Below are 27291 nucleotides of genomic sequence, written 5' to 3'. Positions count from 1 at the left end.
TGCATTGATTGGAAGGGTTGTTCTTCCCAAAGGGCCATAATACTACTGACCAATGATTAAAGGGGCTTTTCAGCTCTTGGGTCCACTCTTCCACTGACTGCAATGATTGGAGGGGCTATTACCCCTTGGGGCCACTATTCCATTGACACCAATAACATAATGGGCTATTTTCCTTTTCTTTTTTTTCCCATTTCTACCACTCATGGCTGGAAGCTCATGGAAGGTTTCCATAAACTATTTTATTGTTTTCTTACCATCTTTCCATAACACACTGCTGTGCTCAGCAAAATTATGTCGACAAGCGGCCTTGAAGAGATCAGCGCGCTATTGTAGGTGACTTGGAAATAAAACTCACACTCTTTTATATCTTTCATTTCATCTTTATTTCAATTGAATTTGGAAACTCACCGCTAAGCCTTAAAATGCATCGGGGGCCTGCAGAAGACTGGTGCTTTGTTTTATTGCTCGGAGAAAAAGGAAAGGCACGCTCGTCCATAGCGTGAAGATATATTTACAGTCAGAGAAGACAGGGCGAAGTGCAATGGGCAGAGTCCAGCCAGGAAATTTTAAGATCAAGTCGTATTTCAGTATTGGATGGGCACTGGTGACTACAATTAAAAGATGGCTTCCTTTAATCCTTGGACCCTGCAATAGTGAGCATGGTGCAGTAGTTTGTGTCCCTGCTCTTCCCACAATGATGAGATTTTACCGCAGTTCTTTGCCCCTTCCTTAAGGCTACAAAAAGTGTCACTCTATTAATGGACTCTCCTATTATTTTTTTTTTTGTTTCCTGGGCATTATGGAGAACCCTTTAGGAGAAGGGTGACACCAGAGGGAGCTGGGCTAAACTGGGAAACCTCACGGTCAGAGAGATTTAGGAAGCCGCCAAGTGATTTGGGTCACCAAACTGAAATATCAGAATTCCGCCGGCTCCATATGCATTTGGGCTGCCACTGAGGGATTCCATTTTATGGCACAGCGGTGGACATGGGGCTTGTGGAGGACCTCTGGGGAGGTCTGTATGGAAAGGATTCTGGGACAGTGGCATCGTGTTGCGATGGATTCAGAAGTTCTCAGTTTACTTTCCTCTGGGGTTCCTGAACTTCTTTCCAGCAAACTTGGCTTTGTCTCCCAACTCCTCCTCAATCCTGCGGAGGAAACCAAAGTAGGAGCAAATGAGCACACACTGCCGCTTGTCACTCATATACAATGTCTCACAACATGTTGTATTGTTGGGGTTACCCTATGTTTATTGATTTATCCCATCCACTTACCTCATCAGTTGGTTGTATTTGGCCAATCTCTCTGACCTGCAGGGGGCGCCAGTTTTGATCTGAGAAAGGCAAAAAAAGGAAAGCGTTTTTAATTTATTACCAATGTATTACAAACATGACCTATTCCACTGCTTTGCAGAGGGATCACTGAGCCATTCATGTCAGTTTCTGCACCAGAAGGGCTTACATTCTAATGAGCCAGCACCGTCTGTATTACTTTACAAACACAGACCCCTCCCACATTCACCTGTCCTGTACACGGCCCCCCTTCCTCTCTCACCTGTCCTGTACACGACCCCCCTTCCTCTCTCACCTGTCCTGTACACGGCCCCCCTTCCTCTCTCACCTGTCCTGTACACGGCCCCCCTTCCTCTCTCACCTGTCCTGTACACGGCCCCTCTTCCTCTCTCACCTGTCCTGTACACAGCCCCCCTTCCTCTCTCACCTGTCCTGTACACAGCCCCCCTTCCTCTCTCACCTGTCCTGTACACGGTCTTAGAAACATAGAATGTGTCGGCAGATCAGAACCATTTGGCCCATCTAGTCTGCCCAATATATCTGAATCCTATGAATAGTCCCTGGCCCTATCTTATATGAAGGATTTATGTCCTGTCTTCCTTCCTCTCTCACCTGTCCTGTACACGGCCCCCCTTCCTCTCTCACCTGTCCTGTACACGGCCCCCCTTCCTCTCTCACCTGTTCTGTACACAGTCCCTCTTCCTCTCACCTGTCCTGTACACGGCCCCCCTTCCTCTCTCACCTGTCCTGTACACGGCCCCCCTTCCTCTCTCACCTGTCCTGTACGCAGTCCCTTCCATCTCTCACCTGTCCTGTATGCCGTCCCTTCCATCTCTCACCAGTCCTGTACGCAGTCCCTTCCATCTCTCACCAGTCCTGTACGCCGTCCCTTCCATCACTCACCAGTCCTGTACGCCGTCCCTTCCCTCTCTCACCTGTCCTATCGCAGTCCCTCCCTCTCTGACCTGTCCTGTACACGGTTCTCTCCCTTATGTCACCTGTCCTGTACACAGTCCCTTTATCTTCACTCACCTGTCCTGTACACAGTCCGACCACCAGGTCCGCGATGAAAGTATCTTCTGTCTCTCCGGAACGATGGCTGACCATCACACCCCAGCCATTGGACTGGGCCAGCTTACATCTGCACAGATCAGAAACACATTATTACTACAATGATAGAAGAACATTATTTCTTCAAAATCAGAATATCTGCAAAAAGTACTTTGACTTTGAAGCCATCCACACACAACACACTTTGTAAATTGTATCTATGCAATGTGACCCCCAACATTAATATATTGTTCAGTCTGCTGGTATAACTCATATTATAAAGCTTCTCTCTGCACACACAGGTTCTGACTGTCGTCCATAGAGAATAGTATCTATTGTACAGTTGGCTTACGAATGCTACAATTTCTATAGAGTTTGTGAAAATTCTTCAGGATATCCAAGAATTGTTCCATAGAACTTGATTCAGTTTTTAGAATGGGTTCGGACCTCATCTAAAATTTGGTAGATTGGTAAAGTACAACCAAAACATGCATTCAGATCAATACTGTAGTGACTGGTGGACACTCACGCCTGGATGGACTCTGTGACTGATCCGATCTGGTTGACTTTCAGAAGAAGACAGTTGCAGGCCTTCACCTCCACCGCCTTCTGGATTCTCTTTGGGTTGGTCACTGTCAAATCATCCCCGACAACCTGGATATCAACAGTGGAGAGGAAGCTCTTCCAGTTATCCCAGTCATCCTGGTCAAAGGGATCCTCAATGGAGACCACTGTAGAGAGAGAGGACAGTGTGTTATCCTGCAGGTATAGGGACAGATTGGTAGCTCCTCCACAGCTGTGGACCTCCTGAGGGTTGCTCAGACTCACCTGGGTAATTCTTGATGAAGGATTTGTAGAGGTCACCAAGCTGCTGTCCAGTGATGTAGCGGTTTGGGTCGTCTGGGGACTTGAAGTCCAGGTCGTATTTCCCGTTACGGAAGAATTCTGATGCAGCCACATCCATTCCAATGACAATCTTATCCAGGTATCCGGCCTTCTCAATGGCAGCCTTTAGGAGCTCCAGGGCTGTGGGGATGCACAAGGGTTTTTTTTACATTATTTATTGCATATATGAATCCAGCCTTGTATGTAAGCAGGTGCAATTTATTTTCTTAACTGTAGGTGGCGCACAACCACAGTGGCATTGCACTTGGAGGAGAAGTCAAGAGAAACATAATTCCTCTTTGGTTTCCTGGGTCATTGGGGAAGCTATCTGATGGAATGCTGCCACCCTATGTAATTCTGGCAGCCACCTTGGGTCAGGCAGAGCCTCTTTAAGGCCCTGGCTCTGGTGCATTTCACATGTGGGTAGTGTAGGGACAGGTCACCTGTCTGGTAGGGACAGTGATTAGCGGCAGGGAGATGTTCCAGATGAGTAGGGAAAGAAAAGGGACACACCATACTTCCTGTAAAATTCCCATTTGGGCACAGGCCAGCCAGGCCGCATTTTGCCCCTCAAGATCAACGCTATCGGCAAATCTGAGACTTGCTCTGCTACACATCGCTGTTGCATTCTGTGAGTGTTCCTAGTTGGGCATCTTCCCGCCAGGTTTGATGTGTACAGTATTGTTGAACTTCAACATCATTACAAGTTCTGTTCTCTGCCCTGTTTACCGCTGCCACACCGTGCTGCACCTCCCCACATGTATATTGTAGAAATGGCCCCTTAATGTACAAACAATATAGCTGGTACATGCTGACTGAAAGTGGGTAGAAGTGTAACTGTAGTCTTCTACAATGAATCTGACACAGAGCAACAGAGGACTGCTGGGGAGACTCAAAAATTCAAACTCAAGCCTATGTGTCCCCAACTGTTAAGGGCATAAAACATAAGGAATAGGAGGGGGCTCAGGTACAGTTGGTAATAGCATGAAAACCTGTATCCAGCATGATGTGGCATATTAAAAGGTTGTAGAGCAGGGGTGGGGAACCTATGGCTGGGGGGCCTAATGCGGCCCTCAAAGTCATTTGGTCCGGCCCCCTGTGCAGCTGAGTCTGTGTCTCTCAGCTGATCTGTCAGAATGGAGCCGATGCTTCCTGTATAGTTTTGACTCCGTTCTGACCGTCTGAGTGAGTTACAGGCGGAGTGATCTCAAATGCACTCCCCCTGTGACCAATACAGGAAACATCACCTCTTCCTCCAGCGTGGCGCTGCTGCTAGCCAGCATTTCCCGCCAGCAGCACACACAGCAGTACCAGCCAGCTGTACCCACCAGCAGTACCAGCCAGCTGTACCCACCAGCAGTACCAGCCAGCTGTACCCACCAGCAGTACCAGGCAGCTATACCCACCAGCAGTTCTTTTCAAAACTTACCACCACAAAGAGTCGACTGCGCTCCAGACTAACTGACGCAAACCTGGAAAACCAGTTGCGAGTAGCAACATCATCATTACCAGCTAACCTCACACACCTCACCAAAGAGAAGCAGTTGCAGCCATCACATTAGGGGTGAGTTAATTAAATGTTTGACCAAATATAACAGGCACATTTAAGTTGATAATTTTGTACGGCCCCCAAATGATTTTTTTTTTACCCAAATGGCCCTCGGCAGAAAAAAGGTTCCCCACCCCTGTTGTAGAGGATAGAGTAAATCTGCACATAAGCAGAAACCCTCTACTACCACCCTGGCACATGTAATTGGCGGGAGACCTTGTGTCTGTGTGTAGCCTCTGACTCATCTCACCTTCATTGTTCTCCAGGATATTTGGAGCAAAGCCACCCTCATCACCAACATTGGTGGCGTCCTTGCCATACTTGGCCTTGATGACGTTTTTCAGGTTGTGGTAGACCTCTGCACCAATCCTCATGGCCTCCCTGAAGGTAGAGGCTCCGATCGGCAGGATCATGAATTCCTGCATAGCCAACTTGTTCCCGGCATGAGAACCTCCATTTATCACATTAAATGCCTGAGGGAAGACAAAAATCTGTGTAATATCCCACAGAGGACAAGAGTAAGGGGCAGGACAGGGGAGGAGAAGAAAGAGGAGGGAGCAAGGGGCAGATAAAAAGGCAAGTGTACCAGGGATCTGCCCTCTTGGTCAAAGGGGAGTTGCCTGGACAATTGCCATGTAGGCAGGGCCGGTGCTAGACTATTTTTCACCCTAGGCAAGACCACCTACTTGCACCCCCCAAAAAAAAACTATACCCCCCTTTTAATCCTACACTCCCTTTCCTATATACACTGCCCCCTTTAATCCTACACCCCCTTCATGTACACACTCCCCCCTTCCTGCACATACTGCCCTTCTTTAATGCTACACCCCTTTTCTGCAAACATTGTCCCCCTTTAACCCCACACCCCCTTCATATACACACTGCCCCCTTTAACCCTAGCCCCCTTCATATGCACACTGCCCCCCTTTACCCTACACCCCCTTCTTGTACACACAACCTTCCCTTCCTGCACACACTGCCCTTCTTTAATGTTACACCCCCTTCCTACACACACTGCCCCCCTTTAACCCTACACCCCCCTTCCTATATACACTGCCCCCCTTTAACCCTACACCCTCCTTCCTATACACACTGCCCCCCTTTAACCCTACACTTCCCCTTCATATACACACTGCCCCTCTTTAACCCTACACACCCCTTCATATACAAAGTTCCCCCCTCTCTAGAGATGACATCCACCGGGGATGAGGAGGTGACAGGAGAGGAATGTGGCACTGGCCATAACTGCTCCCTAGCGGTGGCAGTGCCCTCTAGGCGGCCGCCTAGTTTGCCTAGTGGTAGCACCGGCCCTGCATGTAGGACCTCCTTAACGTAAACCTTTTACAAGTTAAATCATTTATTTAAACCCATAGATTTAACAGATTCAAAAAACAGTTATATTCCCAGAACGTGTCGGGAATATAACTGTCACATTGGTTGTGCCCTCAACCAAGCTGTCAAACCATTCAATGGCTGGTGTCATAACTGATCACATGTGCAGCATCATGGCAGTTAAAGTTTAAACAGAGCCCAAGATGGCAGCTTCCTTGGGTGAAAACTATGTAACAATGTAACAATATACATTTATATCTGTTAATTTGGAACACCTTATTAGCTTGACTTGGACCCAGACTCTGAAATATCTTATTGTAGAACATAGGACTAACTATCTCTCCATATTGCATAACAAGACATTCCATTTAGATGGGAGAACAACAATTTGTTTCAATGTCCTTCTCTGCAAGCAAACTTGTTCTTATATAAAAAAAAAACCCTAGCATTAGCATATAGGTAAGCACTTAATAATGGCCTTTAGGCCCATTTACATTTTTCTGGTGCGATATTGTGCATTGTGTTCAGGCAGCCCATTAAAAATAATAGGTAGCCAAGGCACTTAAAAAATCCTTAAAATCAGACCTATGGTGATGTTTTGAGGAGCCCTGCCAATGCATGTGCATTTCCTTAGTCTGTTGGGGCACCATTCAGAATGAACTGTAATGCATGTTGTAGTAATGCGTGCATTGCTGCAATACAAACATGTAAATGGACCCTTAATCATTAACCACTTAAGCCCCGGAAGATTTTACCCCCTTCCTGACCGGGCCCTATTTTGCGATTCGGCACTGCGTGATTTTTTAACGGACAATTGCGCGGTCGTGCGACGCTGTACCCAAATGAAATTGATGTCCTTTTTTCCCCCACAAACAGAGCTTTCTTTTGGTGGTATTTGATCACCTGTGCGCTTTTTATTTTTTGCGCTATAAACAAAAAAAGAGCGTACATTTTGAAAAAATAACAATATTTTTCACATTTTTTTCTATGAAATTCCCCCCCAAAAAAATGTAAAAATCAAAATTTTTTAACATTTTAGGCCAATTTGTTTTCTGCTACATATGTTTGGTAAAAAAAAATCGCAATAAGCGTATTTTGATTGGTTTGCGCAAAAGTTATTACTAACTAAAGGGAACGATTTTTGTCATTTTTATTGTTTTTTTTTTTAGCGAGTAATGGCGGTGATCTGCGATTTTTTTTGCGGGACTGCGACATTGCGGCGAACAGATCGGACCCTTGACTGACATTTTTGACACTTTTGGGGGTACCAGTGACATTACTACAGTAATCAGTGCTATACATATGCGCTTGAACAGACAAGAACTCACTGCTCAAGGTGGTGTAATTGCCTGATGACTCACACCGGTGCATGCCCCGGCTCGCCTCCGTGAAAACTTGATAAAAGAAAAGGAATTGGCAGCACTCCAGGTTGAGTCAAAATCCAGATTTATTGACTGGACATCCAAATTATGACAAATTATGACAATCGTGACAAGGTAGACGCGTTTCACACACTGACTGTGTGCTTAATCATTACAGTAATGATTAAGCACACAGTCAGTGTGTGAAACGCGTCTACCTTGTCACGATTGTCATAATTTGGATGTCCAGTCAATAAATCTGGATTTTGACTCAACCTGGAGTGCTGCCAATTCCTTTTCTTTTATCATACATATGCACTGTTACTGTAAAAATGACACTGGCAGGGAAGGGGTTAACTTTTATTGGTGATGCAGGGGTTAAGTGTGTCTCTAGGGGCGTGCTTCTAACTGTAAAGGGGTGTGGCTAGTGATGTAACCACAGAGACATACGATCCCACATAGCAGGATCGTATGATCTCTGTAGTTAGATCAGGGAGACTGACAGGCGGCTTTGTTTACATCAGCCGCCTGCCTTTCTCCCTCTCCGGCGGGAGATCGCGAGTGACCGGCGGACATCGGGTCCGCCGGTCACACGCGCGGACCTGTCAGGGAATGAGCGGGGGCGGGAGCGTGCCTCCCGCATCGCGCGCTCGCCCCCTAGAGGCTCTCAGGCGAGCGACGTAGTACTACGTCACTTTGCCTGTACGGGGCTGACCGCCGTGCGGCGGTCGGCAAGTGGTTAAAACATGTAATAATTATTTTTTTTTATAAGGAAGAAAAGAACGTAGGAAGTAAGGTAGATACAGGGAATGGAAGAGAAGTAAGAAAATGGAAAAAAAAAAAGGTAGGAAGAATAAAGGTAAGAAAAGAAGAGAAAAGGGAAGAAAATTAGGTAGGTAGGAAGAAAAAGGGGAAAAGGAAGAAAAGGAAGGCAAGTAGGTAGGTTGAAAGGATAGAAAAAGGAAAAAGGAAAGAAGAGGAAAGAAGGTAGACAGGGAGGAAGGAAAAAGAGATAAGGGAAGAGAAGAAGAAAGGTTGGTAGGAAGGGAAGGGGAGGAGAAGGACGGAAGAAGGGAGGGAAAAGAATGGGAAGAGAAGGAAGAAAAGAAGTAAGAGGAAAGAGGAGAAGAAGGAAAGGAAGGCGGTAGGTAGGTAGATAAATATGAAGGAGGAAGGAAGGAATAAAGGAAAGAGACGAAGGAAGGTAGGTAATAAAAGAAGATAGGGAGAATTTGAAGGAAGAGAGGTAAGAAGAAGGAAGAATATGTACTCACAGGAACGGGAAGAATGACGTCAGGATTTCCAGCCAGGTCAGCAATGTGTCGGTAGAGTGGAACACCCTTCTCAGCGGCTCCGGCCTTGCACACAGCCAGTGACACCCCCAGGATGGCATTAGCACCAAACTTTGCTGTTGAAGAAGGAAATGCTAGTAAGGCAGATAACATCCCTGGAGCCCTGACACAGACATATTATACAGCTGCCGTCAATACTGACAAAAAAAGTAGTCAATGAAGAGTACCTATATGAGAAGCCTTCAATGGAAACTGCCAGACTCTGACGGGATGGACAGGGCAAGGTAAATTCAAGGGAGGGTGAAGAATCCCAATGCTGCCCCAAGTCACAGTATGGCAGCTTCTATCTGAAGCTTCTCATTACTTTGTTGCCCTTTAAGCTTCCCAGCACTCACATTTATTCTCGGTCCCGTCAAGATCCAGCATTAGTTTGTCGATCTTTTCCTGGTCCACCACACTGTATTTCTAGGAGAGAAAACAAAGCTGTATTACTAAAGGGTTACAGAAAGGAAATTTATCTCAGGTCCAGACTTGGGCCCACCAGAAGACCAAATGGAACAGGTTGGATTGTGATGCATGTCAAGACAATTTAACATCACTATAGGAAGGGTTTTTCTTTAGAAAAGGCAATAAAACCTGATGTATTCATGGCAAAACCAATAATGATTTAATAAAGGCTGGGATGTTTTTTGAATAGTGTCTATAATTATTAGCAGGGCTTTTTTTCTCCAAAAATAGGTGCAGGTACTCCCCTCTACTGAGTCCCCCCTTGTCTCCACCCCCTACCGACCTTCGAGTGCTGTCCTTTGGTCCCACCCTCTACCCACCTCTGAGCGCTGTCCTTTGGTCCCACCCTCTACCCACCTCTGAGCGCTGTCCTTTGGTCCCACCCTCTACCCACCTCCCAGCACCCCCCCCCCCCTTTAGAGAATACAGAACCAAGTATCATGTTGTTGTTCTAGGTAATTTGTGTGGAATTTGTTAAAGATAACTAGAAAAGCAGTAAAATAGATCCCCCTCGAATCAGCAACAATAGACCCCCCCCCCCCCCAAAAATAGACCCCCCCCCAGCAACAATAAAAAAAACAGTAAAATAGATCCCCTGCAATCAGCAACAATGGACCCCCAACAACAAAAATAGCCCCCCAGCAACAATAAACTCTCCCCTGCAACAATAACCCCCCCACCACAATAAATCCTCCCCTGCAACAATAGACCCCCCCAACAACAATAACCCCCCAGCAACAATAAACTCTCCCCTGCAACAAACAACCCCCCCCACCACAATAAATCCTCCCCTGCAACAATAGACCCCCCCAACAACAATAACCCCCCAGCAACAATAAAAAAAAACAGTAAAATAGATCCCCTGCAATCAGCAACAATGGACCCCCAACAACAAAAATAGCCCCCCAGCAACAATAAACTCTCCCCTGCAACAAACACCCCCCCCCCACAATAAATCCTCCCCTGCAACAATAGACCCCCCCAGCAACAATAACCCCCCAGCAACAATACATCCTCCACTGCAAAAATCACCCCCCCACACACAATAAATCCTCCCCTGCAACAATAGACCCCCCCAACAACAATAACCCCCCAGTAACAATAAACTCTCCCGTGTAACAAACACCCCCCCCCCCTCCCCCACACAATAAATCCTCCCCTGCAACAATAGACCCCTCCAACAACAATAACTCCCCAGCAACAATCGTTCCCCCTAGCAACAATAAATCCTCCACTGCAACAAAAGCCTCACCCACAACAAAATGCCCTCCAGCAACAATAGATCCCCCAGCAGCCAGCATCAATAGGCCCCTTAGCTCACCCCACTGACCCCAGCACCCCTTTGCCATTGCATTAATTCAGACTGGAGGTTCCAGAACTGCGTTCCCGCTGAAAAAAAGCCCTGAATATTAGAGAAAACGTCTTTTGGGAATAATCTGATCTAAGGAATTCATCCAACTGCCCTTGAGTGGTCAGGGAGTCATTTTTCCCACTTGGGGTTGGCTATGACTTCCAGTGAGCCGAACAAGTGGGAAAGCCCAAACTCAGCAGTTTAATGTTTCTTATCACTCAAATTGCCTATATAATGTAACTTTGCAAAAACAAGTAGACCATTCTAAATATTCCCTCCATCAGTGATCTGACTACTCTGGCCCTGAAAAGTGTCTTCAAAGGCCATATGTCCACTGGAAGGAACCGGTAAAGGGGTACACAGAACCCTCATTGTAGAGCCTGCACTCTATTCCAGATCTCTTCCACCCCTTGTCCCTTGAGATGGTTTGGTTCATGGCTTGAACTGGTCAACAAGGCCTATTGTAAAACTCAAATATAGCACATCACTGAGAACGAGTGGAATGAAATGGGCCTTGAGATGCTTTCACCTCATGTACAACATGGTCCAAAAACTTTTTAAACTTTTTTCTTTTTACACCCATTGCCATTATCAGCCACTATGGCACCCCCTGTCCTTCCCAATCAACTTACCTTCTCGAGCAGAGCCGGCACGATGGTCTTGTTGATATGGTCCACGGCCTTCTGGACACCTGGAAAGGGAAGGAGGAGGAATAATGATTGTAGTTTAATACAGCTGTTTGTCTCTATGAAGCTGACCTGGATTGGATGGTTGCATGACGTTTAAAGAGTATCTGTTGCCAATGTTGATGTTTGAAATGCTCTGAATTCTGGCAATTGAGGTTCTTGGTACACTTTTTCCAGCAAGCACACAGATGATATCGCTGAGGTTGCTAATTTATTCTAGCACCAAGACAGAGATAATTTCTCATGCCATTTGGGCAGCACAGGGGCTTATGCCTTGTACACACGCATCGATAGTTGGCCGTGAATTTTCGGCCAACGTCCGATCGGCCGATTGTCGGCTTGTTAGTATGATGCTTTCGACAACCGACTCCGACTTTTCGGCCGAACAAAATCTGGTGTGCATGCTATAAAATTTTTGTTGGCCGTCAACAGAACGGCTAATTTTCCGTCAGTCAGTACAGATTTCGGCAGACAAAAATCTGATGAGCAAGACTGGGCATGCTCAGAGATGAAAAAACACACGGAAAGTAAACCAGAACATGACATCACTTCTGAAGTTGGTTTTTGTTGGCCGATAAAATTCGTGTGCAGTCTAGAGCACATTTCAACCAACACAACAACACTGGACAAAAGACGGCCGATCGGTCGGCCGATAATCGTTGCGTGTGTACGAGGCATAAGTTAGCATTTCTGCCTTGCAGTACATGGGTCTCTGCTACTAAACCCAGTCAAGACACTATGCATGGAGTCTGCATGTTCTCCCAGTGCTTGTGTGCGTTTCCTTCCAGAAATCCAATGGAATGCTAGTGGGGTAGGTGGATCTTGTCTAAAATTGGCCTTAGTATGTGTATGCGTGTGAGATAGGGACCCTAGATTGTAAGCTCCTTGAGGGCAGGGACTGATGTGAATGCATGGTGTGTAAGGTGCTGTATAAATAGTCGGAGCCAGGGCTTTTTTTCAGCGGGAACGCGGGGGAACGCAGTTCCGGTACCTCCAGCAACTGAATGTATGTAATAGCAAGGGGTGTTGGACGTGCTGGAGGGTCTATTGATGCTGGCTGCTGGGGGAACTATTGTCATTGGTGGGGATCTGTTTTTGTGTGAGGGTCTCTTTTTGCTGGTGAGGGATCTATTGTTGCCGGGGGGGTCTTATGTTGTTTGTATGGATCTACTGTTGAGGGAGCGGTCTGTTGTTTCTGGCTGCTGTAGGGTCTAATGATGCTGGCTGCCGAGAGATCTGTTTTTGCTGCTGGGGGAGGTCTAATGTTGCTGGGCTGTATCTTTAGTTGTGGGTGTTCCATTTTTGCTGTGTGGGGGAGTCTATATATGCTGGGATGGGGTCTATTGTTTTGTGGGATCTAGTGTTGCTGTGGAGGGCTCTTTTGTTGCTACAGGGGATCTATTGTTGCTGGGGGGATCAATTGTTGTGTGGGGGATCTATTGTTGGTGGGGTGCGGTCTATTGTTGGTGGGGTGGGATCTATTGTTGCTACATGGGATCTATTGTTGCTTGGGGGTCTACTGTTATGTGGGGAGTCTATTGTTGCTGCAGGGGATCTATTGTTGCTGGGATGGAGTCCATTGTTGCTGGAGGAGTCTATTGTGTGGGGGATTTATTGTTGCTGGGGGGGGTCTGCTGTTGCTGGCTGCGGGGGGGATCTATTTTACTGCTTTTCTTGTTATCACTAACAAATTCCATACAAATTATTTAGCACCACAAAATGATACTTGCTTCTGTATTCTCTAAATATAGGCGGTACTGGGAGGTGGGTAGGAGGTGGAACCAAAGGACAGTGCTTGGAGGTGGGTGGGGCCGAGACAAGGGGTGATTCAGAAGGGGGGAGTTCCTGCACCTATTCTCTGAGAAAAAAAGTCCTGGGCGGAGCCATATAAATATCTGCAAAGGACAAAGAGGCACTTTCTGCACTTGGTGGAGGAGGTTTAACTTCTGCATGTAGACAGGGATCTTTTATGTAAAAGCTGTGAGACTTCCACAAGAGCTGGTTCTAGCCCTCTCAGTGGGTAGAAATGTGTTTCTAAATACTCAATGATTGCTAATATTCATAGGAAATAACATTGTAGCCCATCCAGGGATTATCTGATTGCATATGAGATTCAGGAAGGGCCTTCCTGTGAATGGATATTCCCGTTTTTCAATTTCAGGTGATGGCCTACGAATGGCGTCTGTGGGCAGAGTCAAGGAGTTCCCTGGCCAACAAATGATTGATACATCCGTGCACCTAAATTTAAAGCATGGTGGACTGCAGGGTCATGGTCATGCAGCCAGTAGAAGGAATGGACTGGACTCCATTGCTCACCTTTGCCCAGGTATCTAGATTTGTCCCCATCCCTCAGTTCCAGGGCCTCATAGATTCCTGTGGAAGCTCCGCTGGGTACGGCCGCCCGGAAAAGACCTGGTATAAATACAAGATTGAAGGGCTTAGGACACTTAAGGCATGGAAACAATATTAATATTTATAGTTATGTTTGGAAAAAAAAATATTTATAGTTATATAACATAATATTCATATGTTTTACTATCAGGGCTGTCTTTAACACAGGACAAAAGGGGCAGCTGCCCCGGGCCCATTAATTGTTGTGGAGCCCAAAGCAGCTGCCCCTTGAGCCCGCACTGCACAGAAATAGTTGATTAGTGAATTTGGGAGGGCCCAAGAAAATGTTTGCTCAGGGTCCAATCAATAATCAAGTCGGCCCTGTTTACTATGTATATCTATGAATATTTTTCTGTACGTCTTACCGTCCTGGCCATAAAGCTCCTCATTTCCTATGTCATTGAGCAGGAGGATTATTGGGACAGTGCCGAAATTTACTTCTCCCACAAAGCACAGCACATGTAAATTAAAATGTATCCAACCCAAGAGCAAAAATGTTTTTTTGCAGCTTACCAGGAATTAGAATTGGTGACCACACTTATTTTCTTTTTTTTTTTTTTTTTTTTACGTTAATGGTTAAACCCTTGTTAACCACTTAAGCCCCGGAAGATTTTACCCCCTTCCTGACCAGGCCCTATTTTGCGATTCTGCACTGCGTGACTTTAACTGAAAATTGCGCGGTCGTGCGACGCTGTACCAAATGAAATTGACGTCCTTTTTTTCCCACAAACAGAGCTTTCTTTTGGTGGTATTTGATCACCTGTGCGATTTTTACTTTTTGCGCTATAAAAAAAAAAAAGGAGCGACAATTTTGAAAAAATAACAATATTTTTCACATTTTTTTATATGAAATTCCCCCCAAAAAAATGTAAAAATCAAATTTTTTAAAAATGTTAGGCCAATTTGTATTCTGCTACAAATGTTTGGTAAAAAAAAAAATTGCAATAAGCGTATTTTGATTGGGTTGCACAAAAGTTATTGCGTTTACTAACTAAGGGAAAGATTTGTCATTTTTGGTGGTTTTTTTTAACGAGTAATGGCGGCGATCTGCGATTTTTTTTGCGGTACTGCAACACTGCGGCGGACAGATCGGACCCTTAACTGACATTTTTGACACTTTTGGGGGTACCAGTGACATTACTACAGTAATCAGTGCTATACATATGCACTGTTACTGTAAAAATGACACTGGCAGGGAAGGGGTTAACTTTATTGGTGATGCAGGGGTTAAGTGTGTCCCTAGGGGGCGTGCTTCTAACTGTAAAGGGGTGTGGCTAGTGATGTAAGCACAGAGACATACGATCCTACATAGCAGGATCGTATGATCTCTGTTCTTACATCAGGGAGAATGACAGGCGGCTTTGTTTTCATCAGCCGCCTGCCTTTCTCCCTCTCCAGCGGGAGATCGCGAGTGGCCGACGGACATTGGGTCCGCCGGTAAAACGCGCGGTCTTGTTAGGGAACGAGCGGGGGCGGGAGCGCGCCCCCTAGAGGCTCACAGGCTAGCGACGTAGTACTACGTCACTTTGCCTGTACGGGGCTGACCGCCGCAGTAAATAGTCGTGCGGCGGTCGGCAAGTGGTTAAGGTCTATGCTCCCATTTGTGTCCCCTTGGGGAGAATAAATCACTTCCTGTCCCATGGACACAACAGAGGAAATCTCTCCAGAAAGAAGGAAATCCTTAGACGGTTGTCCCCAGACCAGATGCCCCTATTGGAAGTAGACTTGTGTGATTTGTTTCACTGCAAATCAAAATTTGGATGAAATTTTCTTTATTCAGAGATTTGGATGAGTCCGAATTTCTGAATCACATTGGTAACGAATTTCAACGAATCCAAAATAAATTATAACAAAACAAACTATCCGAATTCGATTTTGAAAGTGAATTCAAATTTGAGATGTAAACATATTGCAATAAATACAGCAAGGTATAAAAGTGAAATATTATATTAAAAAAAATGGTTGCGCTAAGTGTCAAAACAAAAAAAGTGTATATGTAATCTCTCAGTGGTAGCTGCACTCACTAAATATACACATAAATAAAAATAATAAAAAAAAAAAATAAATAAATAATATACCCAATAGGGTGTTGCGCTATCCAAATAAAGTGTAAAATATCAGAATTTCATCAAATACAAAAACAAGCTAATTGGTGTTGGAAACGGATGAAGCAATATTTATTATGTGCAAACAATACGAAAAAAGTCGAAAGGAAACCCCTCATAGGCAGAAAAAGTGCTCAGTGCAAAAAGTCCCTATATAAATTCATGTGTCACCATATACCTGGCGACGCATGAATCTCTTTATATACTTTTACACATTTGTACTTTATTTGGATAGCGCAACACCCTATTGGTTATATTGTAAAAGTGAAACAAGGTGATTATTCCTATAGAATAGAACAGAAAAGAATGTTATAAAACAGAATAAAATAAAACAGAATAGAAAAGAATATAAAGGAATAAAATGGTATAGAATAGAAAAAAACTGAAAAGATTAGAAAAGACTAGAATAGAATAGAAAAAAAAATAGAATAGAAAAAAAGGAATAGGATAGAAAATAATAAAATGGAATGGAATAAAATGAAATATAGAAAATAAAAAGAAAACAATATAATAGAATAGAAAAGAAAATAATAGAAAAGAATAGAAAAGAATAAAATAGAATGGAATAAAATCAAATATAGAAAATAAAAAGAAAAGAATATAATAGAATAGAAAAGAAAATAATAAAATAGAATGGAACAGAATCAAATATAGAAAATAAGAAGAAAAGATTATATTGGAATAGAATAGAAAAGAATAAAATAGAAAGGAAGGAAATTAAATATAGAAAATAAGAAGAAAAGATTAATTGGAATAGAATAGAAAATAATAAAATAGAATAGGATAAAATCGAATAGAAGATAAAAAAGAAAAGAATCGAATTGAAAAAAAAATAGAAAAGAATAAAATAGAATGAATATAGCTGTCTTCCGAAATTCGAATTTCGAATAAATTCGCAAACACGAAACAAGTCTAAATAAACAAAACCAATTCTGAAAATTAACCGTTCTACCATAACGAATATGATGAAAAAAAATTATTAACTTAATGATGGAATCTGAAACAAATCGTGCACATCTCTAATTGGAAGAATCTTCATCTATTCTTATGACAACTCACACTGTTGGGTTTTCTGTGACAATGATCAGCAGGACAAATGGAGGGAGGGAATCTCCCCAGCAGGAACACAAGGTGAAGGGACATCCCAATTAGGACAGCTGTCACCGGAAGATTCCCATAACTTCATGCCCTGGTTTGAATTTCCCATGACTTTCTGTCTTGTTGACCATGGTCATGAGGACAAATCGAAAGGACGAATATCTACCTTCTCCACTATCATTCTTGGGGACTAACAATCCTGTCAATGTTAATAGCTCAGCTGTTCAACATCTCAACTTCTCATCTTAACCTCATCTTTTGACCAAACACACTGGGTACACACCCCTAATCACCCATACCCCCTCCTCCAACTTTTACATCAAGATCAATTACACAACTATCAGTCCCTTCTCTCAGACCTCTGCTCTCTGGCCCCCTTGTCACCATCTTCTATACTTGCCCCTAGGACTTCTCCAGACCCTCTCACATCCCCTGGAACTCTCTATCCCAATCTGTCCAGCGATCTCCTACTTTGTCTACTTTTAGGCTAGGTGTAATCCTGGACTCTGACCTCCTCTTTCCAATCACTGTCCAAATCTCGTTGTCTTCACCTCCATAACATTTCCAAAAAAATGGCCTCTTCCTAACCAATGACACCACCAAGATACTCAATTTCATACCTTGACTATAGGAGCTTCCTCCACATTTGCCTCATCAACCTCACCAACTTATCAGTGTCCTCCACCCTTCTCTGACAATCCCGGCACTGGCTTTCAATTGCCCTGTGTAAACAAATTCACAACTTTGCCCCCAAGCTACATCACCAACCTCATCTCAAAATACCACCCAAACTGTCCTCTCCTCCCAAGACCTCCTCATCTCTCGCTCCCTTATCACCTCCTCAACCCAATCTGTCCAGCTATCTCCTACTCTGTCTACCTTTAAGAGTCGGTTCACACTATGGCGGCACGACTCTGTACTACTTCGGGGCGACTTGTGCAGTCCCGTGCACCACGACTTCGGCGCGACTTGCACGGACTTCACATAATGAATGTCTATGCAAGTCGCTCCAAGGTCGCCCCGAAGTAGTACAGGACCCTTTTTCTAAGTCGGAGCGACTTGTGTCGCTCCTATTAGAACGGGTCCTGTAGTGGTCAATGGACTGCGAGGGACTGCGACTTGTCAGGCTGACAAGTCGCTCTAGTGTGAATCGAGTCTTAGTGACCCCAGAAAACTCATCTCTTTAGGGAAGCCTATCCCACCTCCCCCTAACTACTAAACTTTACTTTCTCCATCAACTCAGCCGCCACCTTTATTATACCTTATTATTATTACCTTTCATATCACTTGCCACACCCTATTAGATTGTAAGCTCCTATGAGCAGGGCCCCCAACCCTCCGTATTGAATTGTATTGTAACAGTACTGTCTCCCTTTATATTAGAAAACGTTACGCAAAATGTTGGCGCTATATAAATCCTGTAAAATAATAATATTTATAAACTATGTTGATCAAAGATCATGAACAGATCCATAATGACATCATTATTTTATACATCACAGAGAATCTTGCATATTCGGATTTTCTCCCAATGTGTTTCTTGGAAAAATGTTAGGGATAGACGGTATATGAGCCGAAAATAGGGTTATCTGCGTTTTGCCGATAGAAAAAAAAAAAAGGGCCGATAATAGTTACATAGTTAGTGAGGTTGAAAAAAGACACCAGTCCATCCAGTTCAACCTATGATGTGTGTGTGTGTTTGCTTTTAACCGTACATTGTATACCCCTGTATGTTGTGGTCTCTAAGGTGTCCATCTAATAGTTTTTTGAAACTATCAATGCTCCCTGCTGATACGACTGCTTGTGGAAGAGAATTCCACATCCTTACCGCTCTTACAGTGAAGAACCCCTTACGTACTTTAAGGTTAAACCGCCTTTCCTCTAGTTTTAGTGAGTGGCCACGTGTCTTATTGTATCTCCTTTCTCTGAATAGTTTGTTCCTTATGCTAGGGTCACCAGTACAGTATTTGTACATTGATATCATATCCCCCCTCAATCGTCTCTTCTCCAGAGAGAATAAGTTCAGTGCTTGTAGTCTTTCCTCATAGCTGATGTCCTCCATTCCCCTAATTATTTTTGTTGCCCTTCTCTGGACTTTCTCCAGTTCCAGCACATCCTTCCTGAGGACCGGTGCCCAGAACTGGACAGCATACTCCAGATGTGGCCGGACCAGAGTCTTGTAGAGTGGGAGAATAATCTCTTTATTTCTGGAGTGAATCCCCTTTTTTATACATCCCAGTATTCTGTTGGCTTTGCTTGCAGCGGATTGGCATTGCATGCCACTGCCAAGCCTGTTGTCTACCAGTGCCCCCAGGTCCTTTTCCATCCTAGACTCACCCAGAGGCTACCCCACTAGTGAGTAGCTTGCTTTCTGGTTTCTGGCCCCCAAGTGCATTACTTTACATTTTTCAACATTAAATCTCATCTGCCATGTAGTTGCCCACCCCGTTATTTTGTTCAGGTCCTCTTGTAAGGTTTCCACATCCTGCATAGAAGATATTGGCATGCCTAGTTTAGTATCATCTGCAAATACTGAGATTGTACTAGATATCCCCTCCTCTAGATCATTTATGAATAAATTAAACAGGATTGGTCCCAGGGCAGAACCCTGGGGGACCCCACTTTCCACACCCGCCCAATCCGAGTACTCCCCATTAATCACCACCCTCTGAACTCTCCCCTGGAGCCAGTTCTCTATCCAGGTACTCACCTTATGGTCCATACCTACCTTCCTTAGTTTGTACAGTAAGTGTTTGTGGGGAACGGTGTCAAAGGCCTTTGCAAAGTCCAGATACACCACATCCACAGGCTTCCCTTTATCTAGGTGGCAGCTCACTTCATCGTAGAAGGTTAATAGATTGGTTTGGCAAGAACGATTTTTCATAAATCCATGCTGATTACTACTTGTAATACCGTTTTCATTACTAAAGTCTTGTATATGGTCCCTTAACATCACCTCCAAAATCTTGCAGACTACAGATGTTAGGCTGACTGGCCTATAGTTACCCGGGATACACCTCGGCCCCTTTTTAAATATTGGTACCACGTTGGCTTTTTTCCAATCAGCTGGCACCATACCCGTCTGTAAACTATCCTTAAAGATCAAGAATAATGGTCTGGCAATCACCTGGCTGAGCTCTTTAAGAACCCTCGGGTGCAAGCCATCCGGTCCCGGTGATTTATTTATGTTAAGTTTCTCTAGTTTAGCTCTAAGTCTATCCTCTGTTAGCCATGGCGGCACTTCCTGAGGTGTATTATTTAGTTCGGCCTTACAAGCTGGGTTCGTGTAGCCCCCCGATTCTTTTGTGAAGACTGAAGAGAAGAAATTATTTAACACTTCCGCCTTTTCTCTGTCCTCAGTGGCCATTTTTCCTTTATCATCTTTTATGGGGCCAATGTGTTCTGGCCTCGCTTTCTTACTGTTTATATACTTAAAGAACTTCTTGGGGTTCTTTTTTACTCTCCTCCGCTATATGTCTCTTGTGTTCTATTTTAGCCGCCCTGATTTCGTCTTTACATTTCTTATTACACTCTTTGTAATGCTTAAATGCTGCCAATGACCCCTCAGTCTTGTATTTTTTGAAGGCCTTTTCTTTAGCACTAATATGCATTTTTATGTTGGAGTTTAGCCACCCAGGGTTTAATTTTGCTCTTTTAAATGTATTTCCCTTTGGAATGCACTGGCCAATCCCCTTGTTAAGTATGCTCTTGAAGCACTCCCATTTTTCCTCCGTGTTCTTTGTTCCCAGGGTTCTATCCCAATTGATATTTTCTAGCAGCGAGCGCAGTTTTGGGAAATTGGCTCTTTTGAAATTCAATTCAAAATGGCACGCTGCATCTCATTGACTTCAATGCAACCTCCCATCCCATTGAGTTCAATGCAAACTCCCATCCCATTGACTTCAATGCAAACTCCCATCCCATTGAGTTCAATGCAAACTCTCATCCCATTGAGTTCAATGCAAACTCCCATCCCATTGACTTCAATGCAAACTCCCATCCCATTGAGTTCAATGCAAACTCTCATACCATTGAGTTCAATGCAAACTCTCATCCCATTGAGTTCAATGCAAACTCCCATCCCATTGACTTCAATGCAAACTTCCATCCCATTGAGCTCAATACAAAAACGTCCCCTAGTGACTTTAACCACTTAAGCACCGGAGGATTTGGCTGCTCAAAGACCAGGCCCTATTTTGTGATTCGGCACTGCGTGACTTTAACGGACAATTGCGCGGTCGTGCGACGCTGTACCCAAATAAAATTGACGTCCTTTTTTTCCCACAAACAAAGCTTTCTTTTGGTGGTATTTGATCACCTGTTGCGATTTTTACTTTTTGAGCTATAAACAAAAAAAGAGCGACAATTTTGAAAAAATAACAATATTTTTTACATGAAATTCCCAAAAGAAAAAATGTAAAAATCAAAATTTTTTAACATTTTAGGCCAATTTGTTTTCTGCTACATATGTTTGGTAAAAAAAATTGCAATAAGCGTATTTTGATTGGTTTGCGCAAAAGTTATTGTGTTTACTAAGGGAAAGATTTTTGTCATTTTTATTGTTTTTTTTTTTAACGAGTAATGGCGGTGATCTGCAATTTTTTTTGCAGGACTGTGACATTGCGGCGGACAGATCGGACCCTTGACTGACATTTTTGACACTTTTGGGCTTACCAGTGACATTACTACAGTAATCAGTGCTATACATATGCACTGTTACTGTAAAAATGACACTGGCAGGGAAGGGGTTAACTTTATTGGTGATGCAGGGGTTAAGTGTGTCCCTAGGGGCGTGCTTCTAACTGTAAAGGGGTGTGGCTAGTGATGTAACCACAGAGACATACGATCCTACATAGCAGGATCGTATGATCTCTGCAGTTACATCAGGGAGAGTGACAGATGGCTGTGTTTACATCAGCCGTCTGCTTTTCTCCCTCTGCACCAGGAGATCGCGAGTGTCTAAACCATCCTGAAACGGAAGGTGGAGGAGCGCAAGGTCTCTAACATCCACCAGCTCTGTGATGTCGTCATGGAGGAGTGGAAGAGGACTCCAGTGGCAACCTGTGAAGCTCTGGAGAACTCCATGCCCAAGAGGGATAAGGCATTGCTGGAAAATAATGGTGGGCACACAAAATATTTACACTTTGGGCCCAATTTGGACATTTTCACTTAGGGGTGTACTCACTTTTGTTGCCAGTGGTTTAGACATTAATGGCTGTGTGTTGAGTTATTTTGAGGGGACATCAAATTTACACTGTTATACAAGCTGTACACTCACTACTTTACATTGTAGCAAAGTGTCATTTCTTCAGTGTTGTCACATGAAAAGATATAATAAAAAAAAAATGAGTGAGGGGTGTACTAACTTTTGAGAGATACTGTATAATTACCCCCCAACAATCCCCTTTAAGATTGTGACATTTCCCAGCCTGGACCCATAGCTGTCCCTGCAGATCTGTCAGTAGAAGGTTGCATCACTTACCTTTGCCGGTATAGAGGTCTACCTCCACGGTCGGGTTCCCGCGGGAATCAAGGATCTCCCGAGCATGAATCTTCTGAATGGACATGATGCCTGAAAGGTGAACCATCATATAGTGTCAGTGTCATATTGCCCTGTACAGAAACACTGAGGGGTGTATTAATAATAAAAACGAATGCAGAGCTATTCCTCCTGTGAGGCTGCATGTACATTTGTTTTGTGCGAATAGGAGCAAAAAACGAATGTTATTAGGCTATTTTCTCTCAAGGTTAGATGTTCTTCTCTCATATTAGAAGGGATCAGGAAAATATCACATTGTGGCCACTAGATGGAGCTGATTGTAAATATGTATTTATTTCCTATCAGGACATAATGTGGTATTTGCCCGATTCATACTATTCTTATAAATGAAGACAATGGTCTAGTAGCATTGGATTTTGCCAGGATTTGCACACAATGAATACTTGTAAAGTTGCAGAATGAACGACTTTGTGATTTGTTTTTTGTAAATGCACCCTGGTGTACACTGGTTACATTGCACTGTGTAATAATGATCACACCATACTGTATAACAGTAATCACTCTGTACTGTAAGATAACACTGGCAGGGTGTGAAGTCTCTGCAGGGTCTGTGCGGTATTTAATTTGTGGTCTGGAATTATCTTAGGCGGCCTATTAATAGTCACTGTAAAGGTCAGAGAGGACGGCGAAAGGTCAGGACTGTTATAGCATCCAGGAAAGGTCAGCAGAGCCGTGACATTGGCAGTGTCCCCCCTCAGACCCTGGTAAGGAAACCCTTAAGAATAAACATAGATAAAGGTATCCAATCCAAGTCAACAGATATCAACCCAATCCATGATCTCCATACACTGCAACCCAACAGATATCAATCCAATCCACGATCTACGTAAACTACAAGCCAACAGATATTGACCCAATCTATGATCTCCATACAATGCAAGCCAACAGATATCAATCCAATCAGGGCCGTCTTTATTCTTGATTGGACCCGGGGTAAAAAATTTCTTGGGCCCTCTTGAATCCACTTATCAACTATTTGGGGGCTCAAGGGGCAGCTGCTTTGGGCCCCACAACAATGACTAGACCCGGGCAGCTGCCCCTTTTGCCCTGTGTTAAAGACAGCCCTGAATCCAATCCTCGATCTACGTAAACTACAAGCCAACAGATATTGACCCAAACTATGATCTCCATAAACTGCAAGCCAACAGATATCAACCCAATTCATGACTCCCATACACTGCATGCTAACAGACATTGACCCAATCCATGATCTCCATACACTACAACCCAGCAGATATCAACCTCATTCATGATCTCCATACATTGCAACCCAGCAGATATCAACCTCCTTCATGATCTCCATACACTGCAAGCCAACAGATAGCAACCTAATTCATGATCTCCATACACTTCACGCTAACAGATATTGACCCAGTCTATGATCTCCATACATTGCAAGCCAACAGATATTGACTCAATCCATGATCTTCATACACTGCATGCTAACAAATATCGACCTAGTCTATGATCTCCATGCATTGCAAGCCAACAGATATCGACCCAATGCACAGATATTGAAGCGCATAGACCTATATATAGTATGGGGCAGTCATCCTTAACCAGGGTTCCTCGTTAGGGGTTTCTTGAGCTGTGGGTGATTGACCTTTCATTTGATAGTGTCTGCATAGTTCCAGGGTCAACACTACTTGGCAAAACCAAAAGCATGACACCAATGACCTTTTGGGTTGTCCTTAATGAGGAGCATCCTGAGCACCAATGTAAGGGTGTTATTCCTCCCACTGACCACCAATGTAAGGAGCATTCTGCCCACTGACCACCAATGTAAGAAGCATTCACCCCACTGACCACCAATGTAAGGAGCATTCTGCCCACTGATCACCAATGTAAGAAGCATTCACCCCACTGACCACCAATGTAAGGAGCATTCTGCCCACTGATCACCAATGTAAGGTGCATTCTGCCCACTGACCACCAATGTAAGGTGCATTCTGCCCACTGACCACCAATGTAAGGTGCATTCTGCCCACTGACCACCAATGTAAGGTGCATTCTGCCCACTGATCACCAATGTAAGGAGCATTCTGCCCACTGACCACCAATGTAAGGAGCATTCTGCCCACTGATCACCAATGTAAGGAACATTCTGCCCACTGATCACCAATGTAAGGAGCATTCTGCCCACTGATCACCAATGTAAGGAACATTCTGCCCACTGATCACCAATGTAAGGAGCATTCTGCCCACTGACCACCAATGTAAGGAACACACTTCCCACTGCCCATTAAAATAAAGGCTTGATCCTCCCACTGACCACCAATGTAAGGGGAAGAGGGGCATTCTTCCAATTGACCAATATAGGGGGCATTCTTTCCATTGACCTCCAATGTAGAAAGCATGTTGCCACTGACCACTAATGAATGGAGAATTCTACCCACTGATCACCACTGTAAGGAGCATTCTTCCCAATGACCACTAATGTAAGGAGAATCCAACCCACTGACCACCAATGTAGGGGGGACATTCTTCCCACTGACCACCAATGTATGGAGATTTCCTCCCACTAACCATCAATGTAAAACACATTTTTCTTACTGACCACCAATGTAAGGAGAATCCTCCCCACTGACCACCAACTTAAGGGGCGCATTCTTCCAACTAACCACCAATGTATGGAGATTTCCTTCCACTTACAACCAATGTAAAGAATATTCTTCTCACTGACAAATGTAAGGAGAATCCTCCCCACTGACCACCAACTTAAGGGGCGCATTCTTCCAACTAACCACCAATGTATGGAGATTTCCTTCCACTTACAACCAATGTTAAAAGTATTTTTCTCACTGACAAATGTAAGGAGTATTCTTCCCACTGACCACCAATATAAGGGAGCATTCTGCCCACTGACCACCAATGTAAGGTGCATTCTGCCCACTGACCAACAATAAAAGGGGATGAGGGGGCATTCTTCTCATTAACCAATGTAGGGGGCATTCTTCTCATTAACCAATGTAGGGGGCATTCTTCTCATTAACCAATGTAGGGGGCATTTTTCCAATTGACCACCAATGTAGGGAGCATTTTGCCAGTGACTACCAATGTATAGAGAATTCTACCCACTGATCACCAATGTAAGGAGCATTCTTCCTATTGACCACCAATGTAAGAAGAATCCCACCCATTGATCACCAATTAAAGGAGCATTCTTCCCACTAATCACCAACGTAAAGGACTTTTTTCCGACCGACCCCTTATGAACTGGTTTTAGTAAGGGTGCCCTGTGACCTGAAAATTATTTTAGGGGTTCCCCTGGGGTAAAAAGTTATGAGAAAGGCTGGTTATGGGATGTAGATATGGTGTGTGGTGTATAGGGGAAAGCACAGTACCTGGCTCCTCCTGGCTCCTGGCTGGACGATGGACAGTGCAGTGAAGTCTCAGCTGGGGCTTTGCGTCTCTTTATATAGAACGCGGAGAAGACGATGCTGGGGTGGACTGGGTTGGGAGGAGGGGGTGTGACACCAGCGTGACAGCTGAACACACAGCACGGACACAAGGTCTACGCATGGACACAAGGCACAGATGGCACAGGAAAATGTTTTTATTGGGGACGCACATTTAAAGGAAATCTTAACCCAGGAAAAAAAAATGTAATACATTGTAGCTCACCGAACCTTAGATGTGGTGGATGCATTCGTTTTCATTCTTTAGGAACATTTTCTGCAAGTACTAAACATTCCTGTTGATTCTGCCAGAAATGCAGTGTCCTTGTCAATTCCTGTGCACTTCAAATAGAACCAAACTCTCAAACTGAATTATTGTTTAAGCTTATTTCCTCACTCCTCATATTGGTCATTCATATCAGTCCCTGCCCTCAAGGAGCATACAATCTAAGGTCCCTATCACATACACATACTAGGGCCAAATAATCTACCAGCATGTCTTTGGAGAGCCCATGCAAACTGCATGTAGGCAGTGTCCTGGGTGGCATATGAGCCATGGACCCCAGTGTTGCAAGAAGTGCTTATCACTATGCTATTGGTCTAGCGATTGCCTATCGTCACATAACATTGGTGTGAGAACTACATTTCCCTGCATGCATTGCGCACTGAGTCCTTGAGATGGCTTGCACTTACTGTATGTCAGGAAGCAGCAACACAGATGACAAGTGGTGTCAATCAAACTGTTCAGTAGGTGAGCATGAGTGAGCAGAAGCAGTGTCTTACCATGTCCTGCTGTGAACATCTAAGCAGTATGTACCAGTGTGCCATGTGTGGACACCAGGATTCTATTGCTCTGTGTGAACAACCCCCCTAGTTGACACCGCTGGTCCTGCTAATGGCCTGTTGTCAGCAGGCCTACCAGTACTAGGCTGTCCCCAGGACTAAATAAATGAAATGATGGCTGTAGAGTTGCAAGCAGTTCCAAGGTAACAAAGGTAAGATGTACCATACACTGATGGAGGAAACATGGCGGAGGACACTACGGTAGAGCAAGGACCAGGTGGCAGACAACAGGAGTAGTCTGTGGATTTAGCCAAGGTCTGAGCTGGCGGCAGACTGTGATCTCATCTCTGTGAATGTAGAAGCTCGGTGCAGGTTGTGGACAGTAATGTTATCTGCGAACAAAGCAAAGGTCAAGGCAGGCAGCAGACAATGGAAGAATCTGCGAACGTAGCAAATGTCAGGTCAAGTGGGGAACAGTGGAGGTTTTCTGTGAACATAGCAATAGTCAAGGCAGGCGGCAGACAGTAGAACAGTCCAAGAACATACCTAGGGTTAGAGCAGACAACAGACTCTAGAGCAGTGTTTTTTAACCTGGGTTCGATCGAACCCCAGGGGTTCGGTGGGTCAGTCTCAAGGGTTCGGCACACCCTC

General features: G+C 44.3%; 1 protein-coding gene across 1 annotated transcript; it reads right to left on the bottom strand.

Moving 5' to 3' along the window:
• Nucleotides 1-359: 359 nt before the first annotated feature.
• ENO3 (enolase 3) lies at nucleotides 360-25867 on the bottom strand. The gene is made up of 12 exons (XM_082255524.1): nucleotides 25804-25867; nucleotides 22382-22471; nucleotides 13622-13717; nucleotides 11252-11310; nucleotides 9157-9226; nucleotides 8744-8877; nucleotides 5027-5249; nucleotides 3171-3368; nucleotides 2872-3073; nucleotides 2325-2433; nucleotides 1275-1333; nucleotides 360-1148 (listed from the first exon to the last, which is right to left on the bottom strand). The coding sequence occupies exons 2-12, from the start codon at nucleotides 22464-22466 to the stop codon at nucleotides 1079-1081; spliced, it is 1305 nt and encodes a 434-aa protein (XP_082111650.1). The 5' UTR covers nucleotides 22467-22471; nucleotides 25804-25867; the 3' UTR covers nucleotides 360-1078.
• Between the last annotated feature and the right edge of the window lie 1424 nt (nucleotides 25868-27291).

The sequence above is a fragment of the Pelophylax lessonae genome (genome assembly GCF_965119305.1).
Source record: "Pelophylax lessonae genome assembly, chromosome: 4".
Classification (NCBI taxonomy): Eukaryota; Metazoa; Chordata; class Amphibia; order Anura; family Ranidae; genus Pelophylax; species Pelophylax lessonae.
Note: the sequence above shows the minus strand (reverse complement) of the source record. Positions and strands in the feature narration are given on the sequence as shown.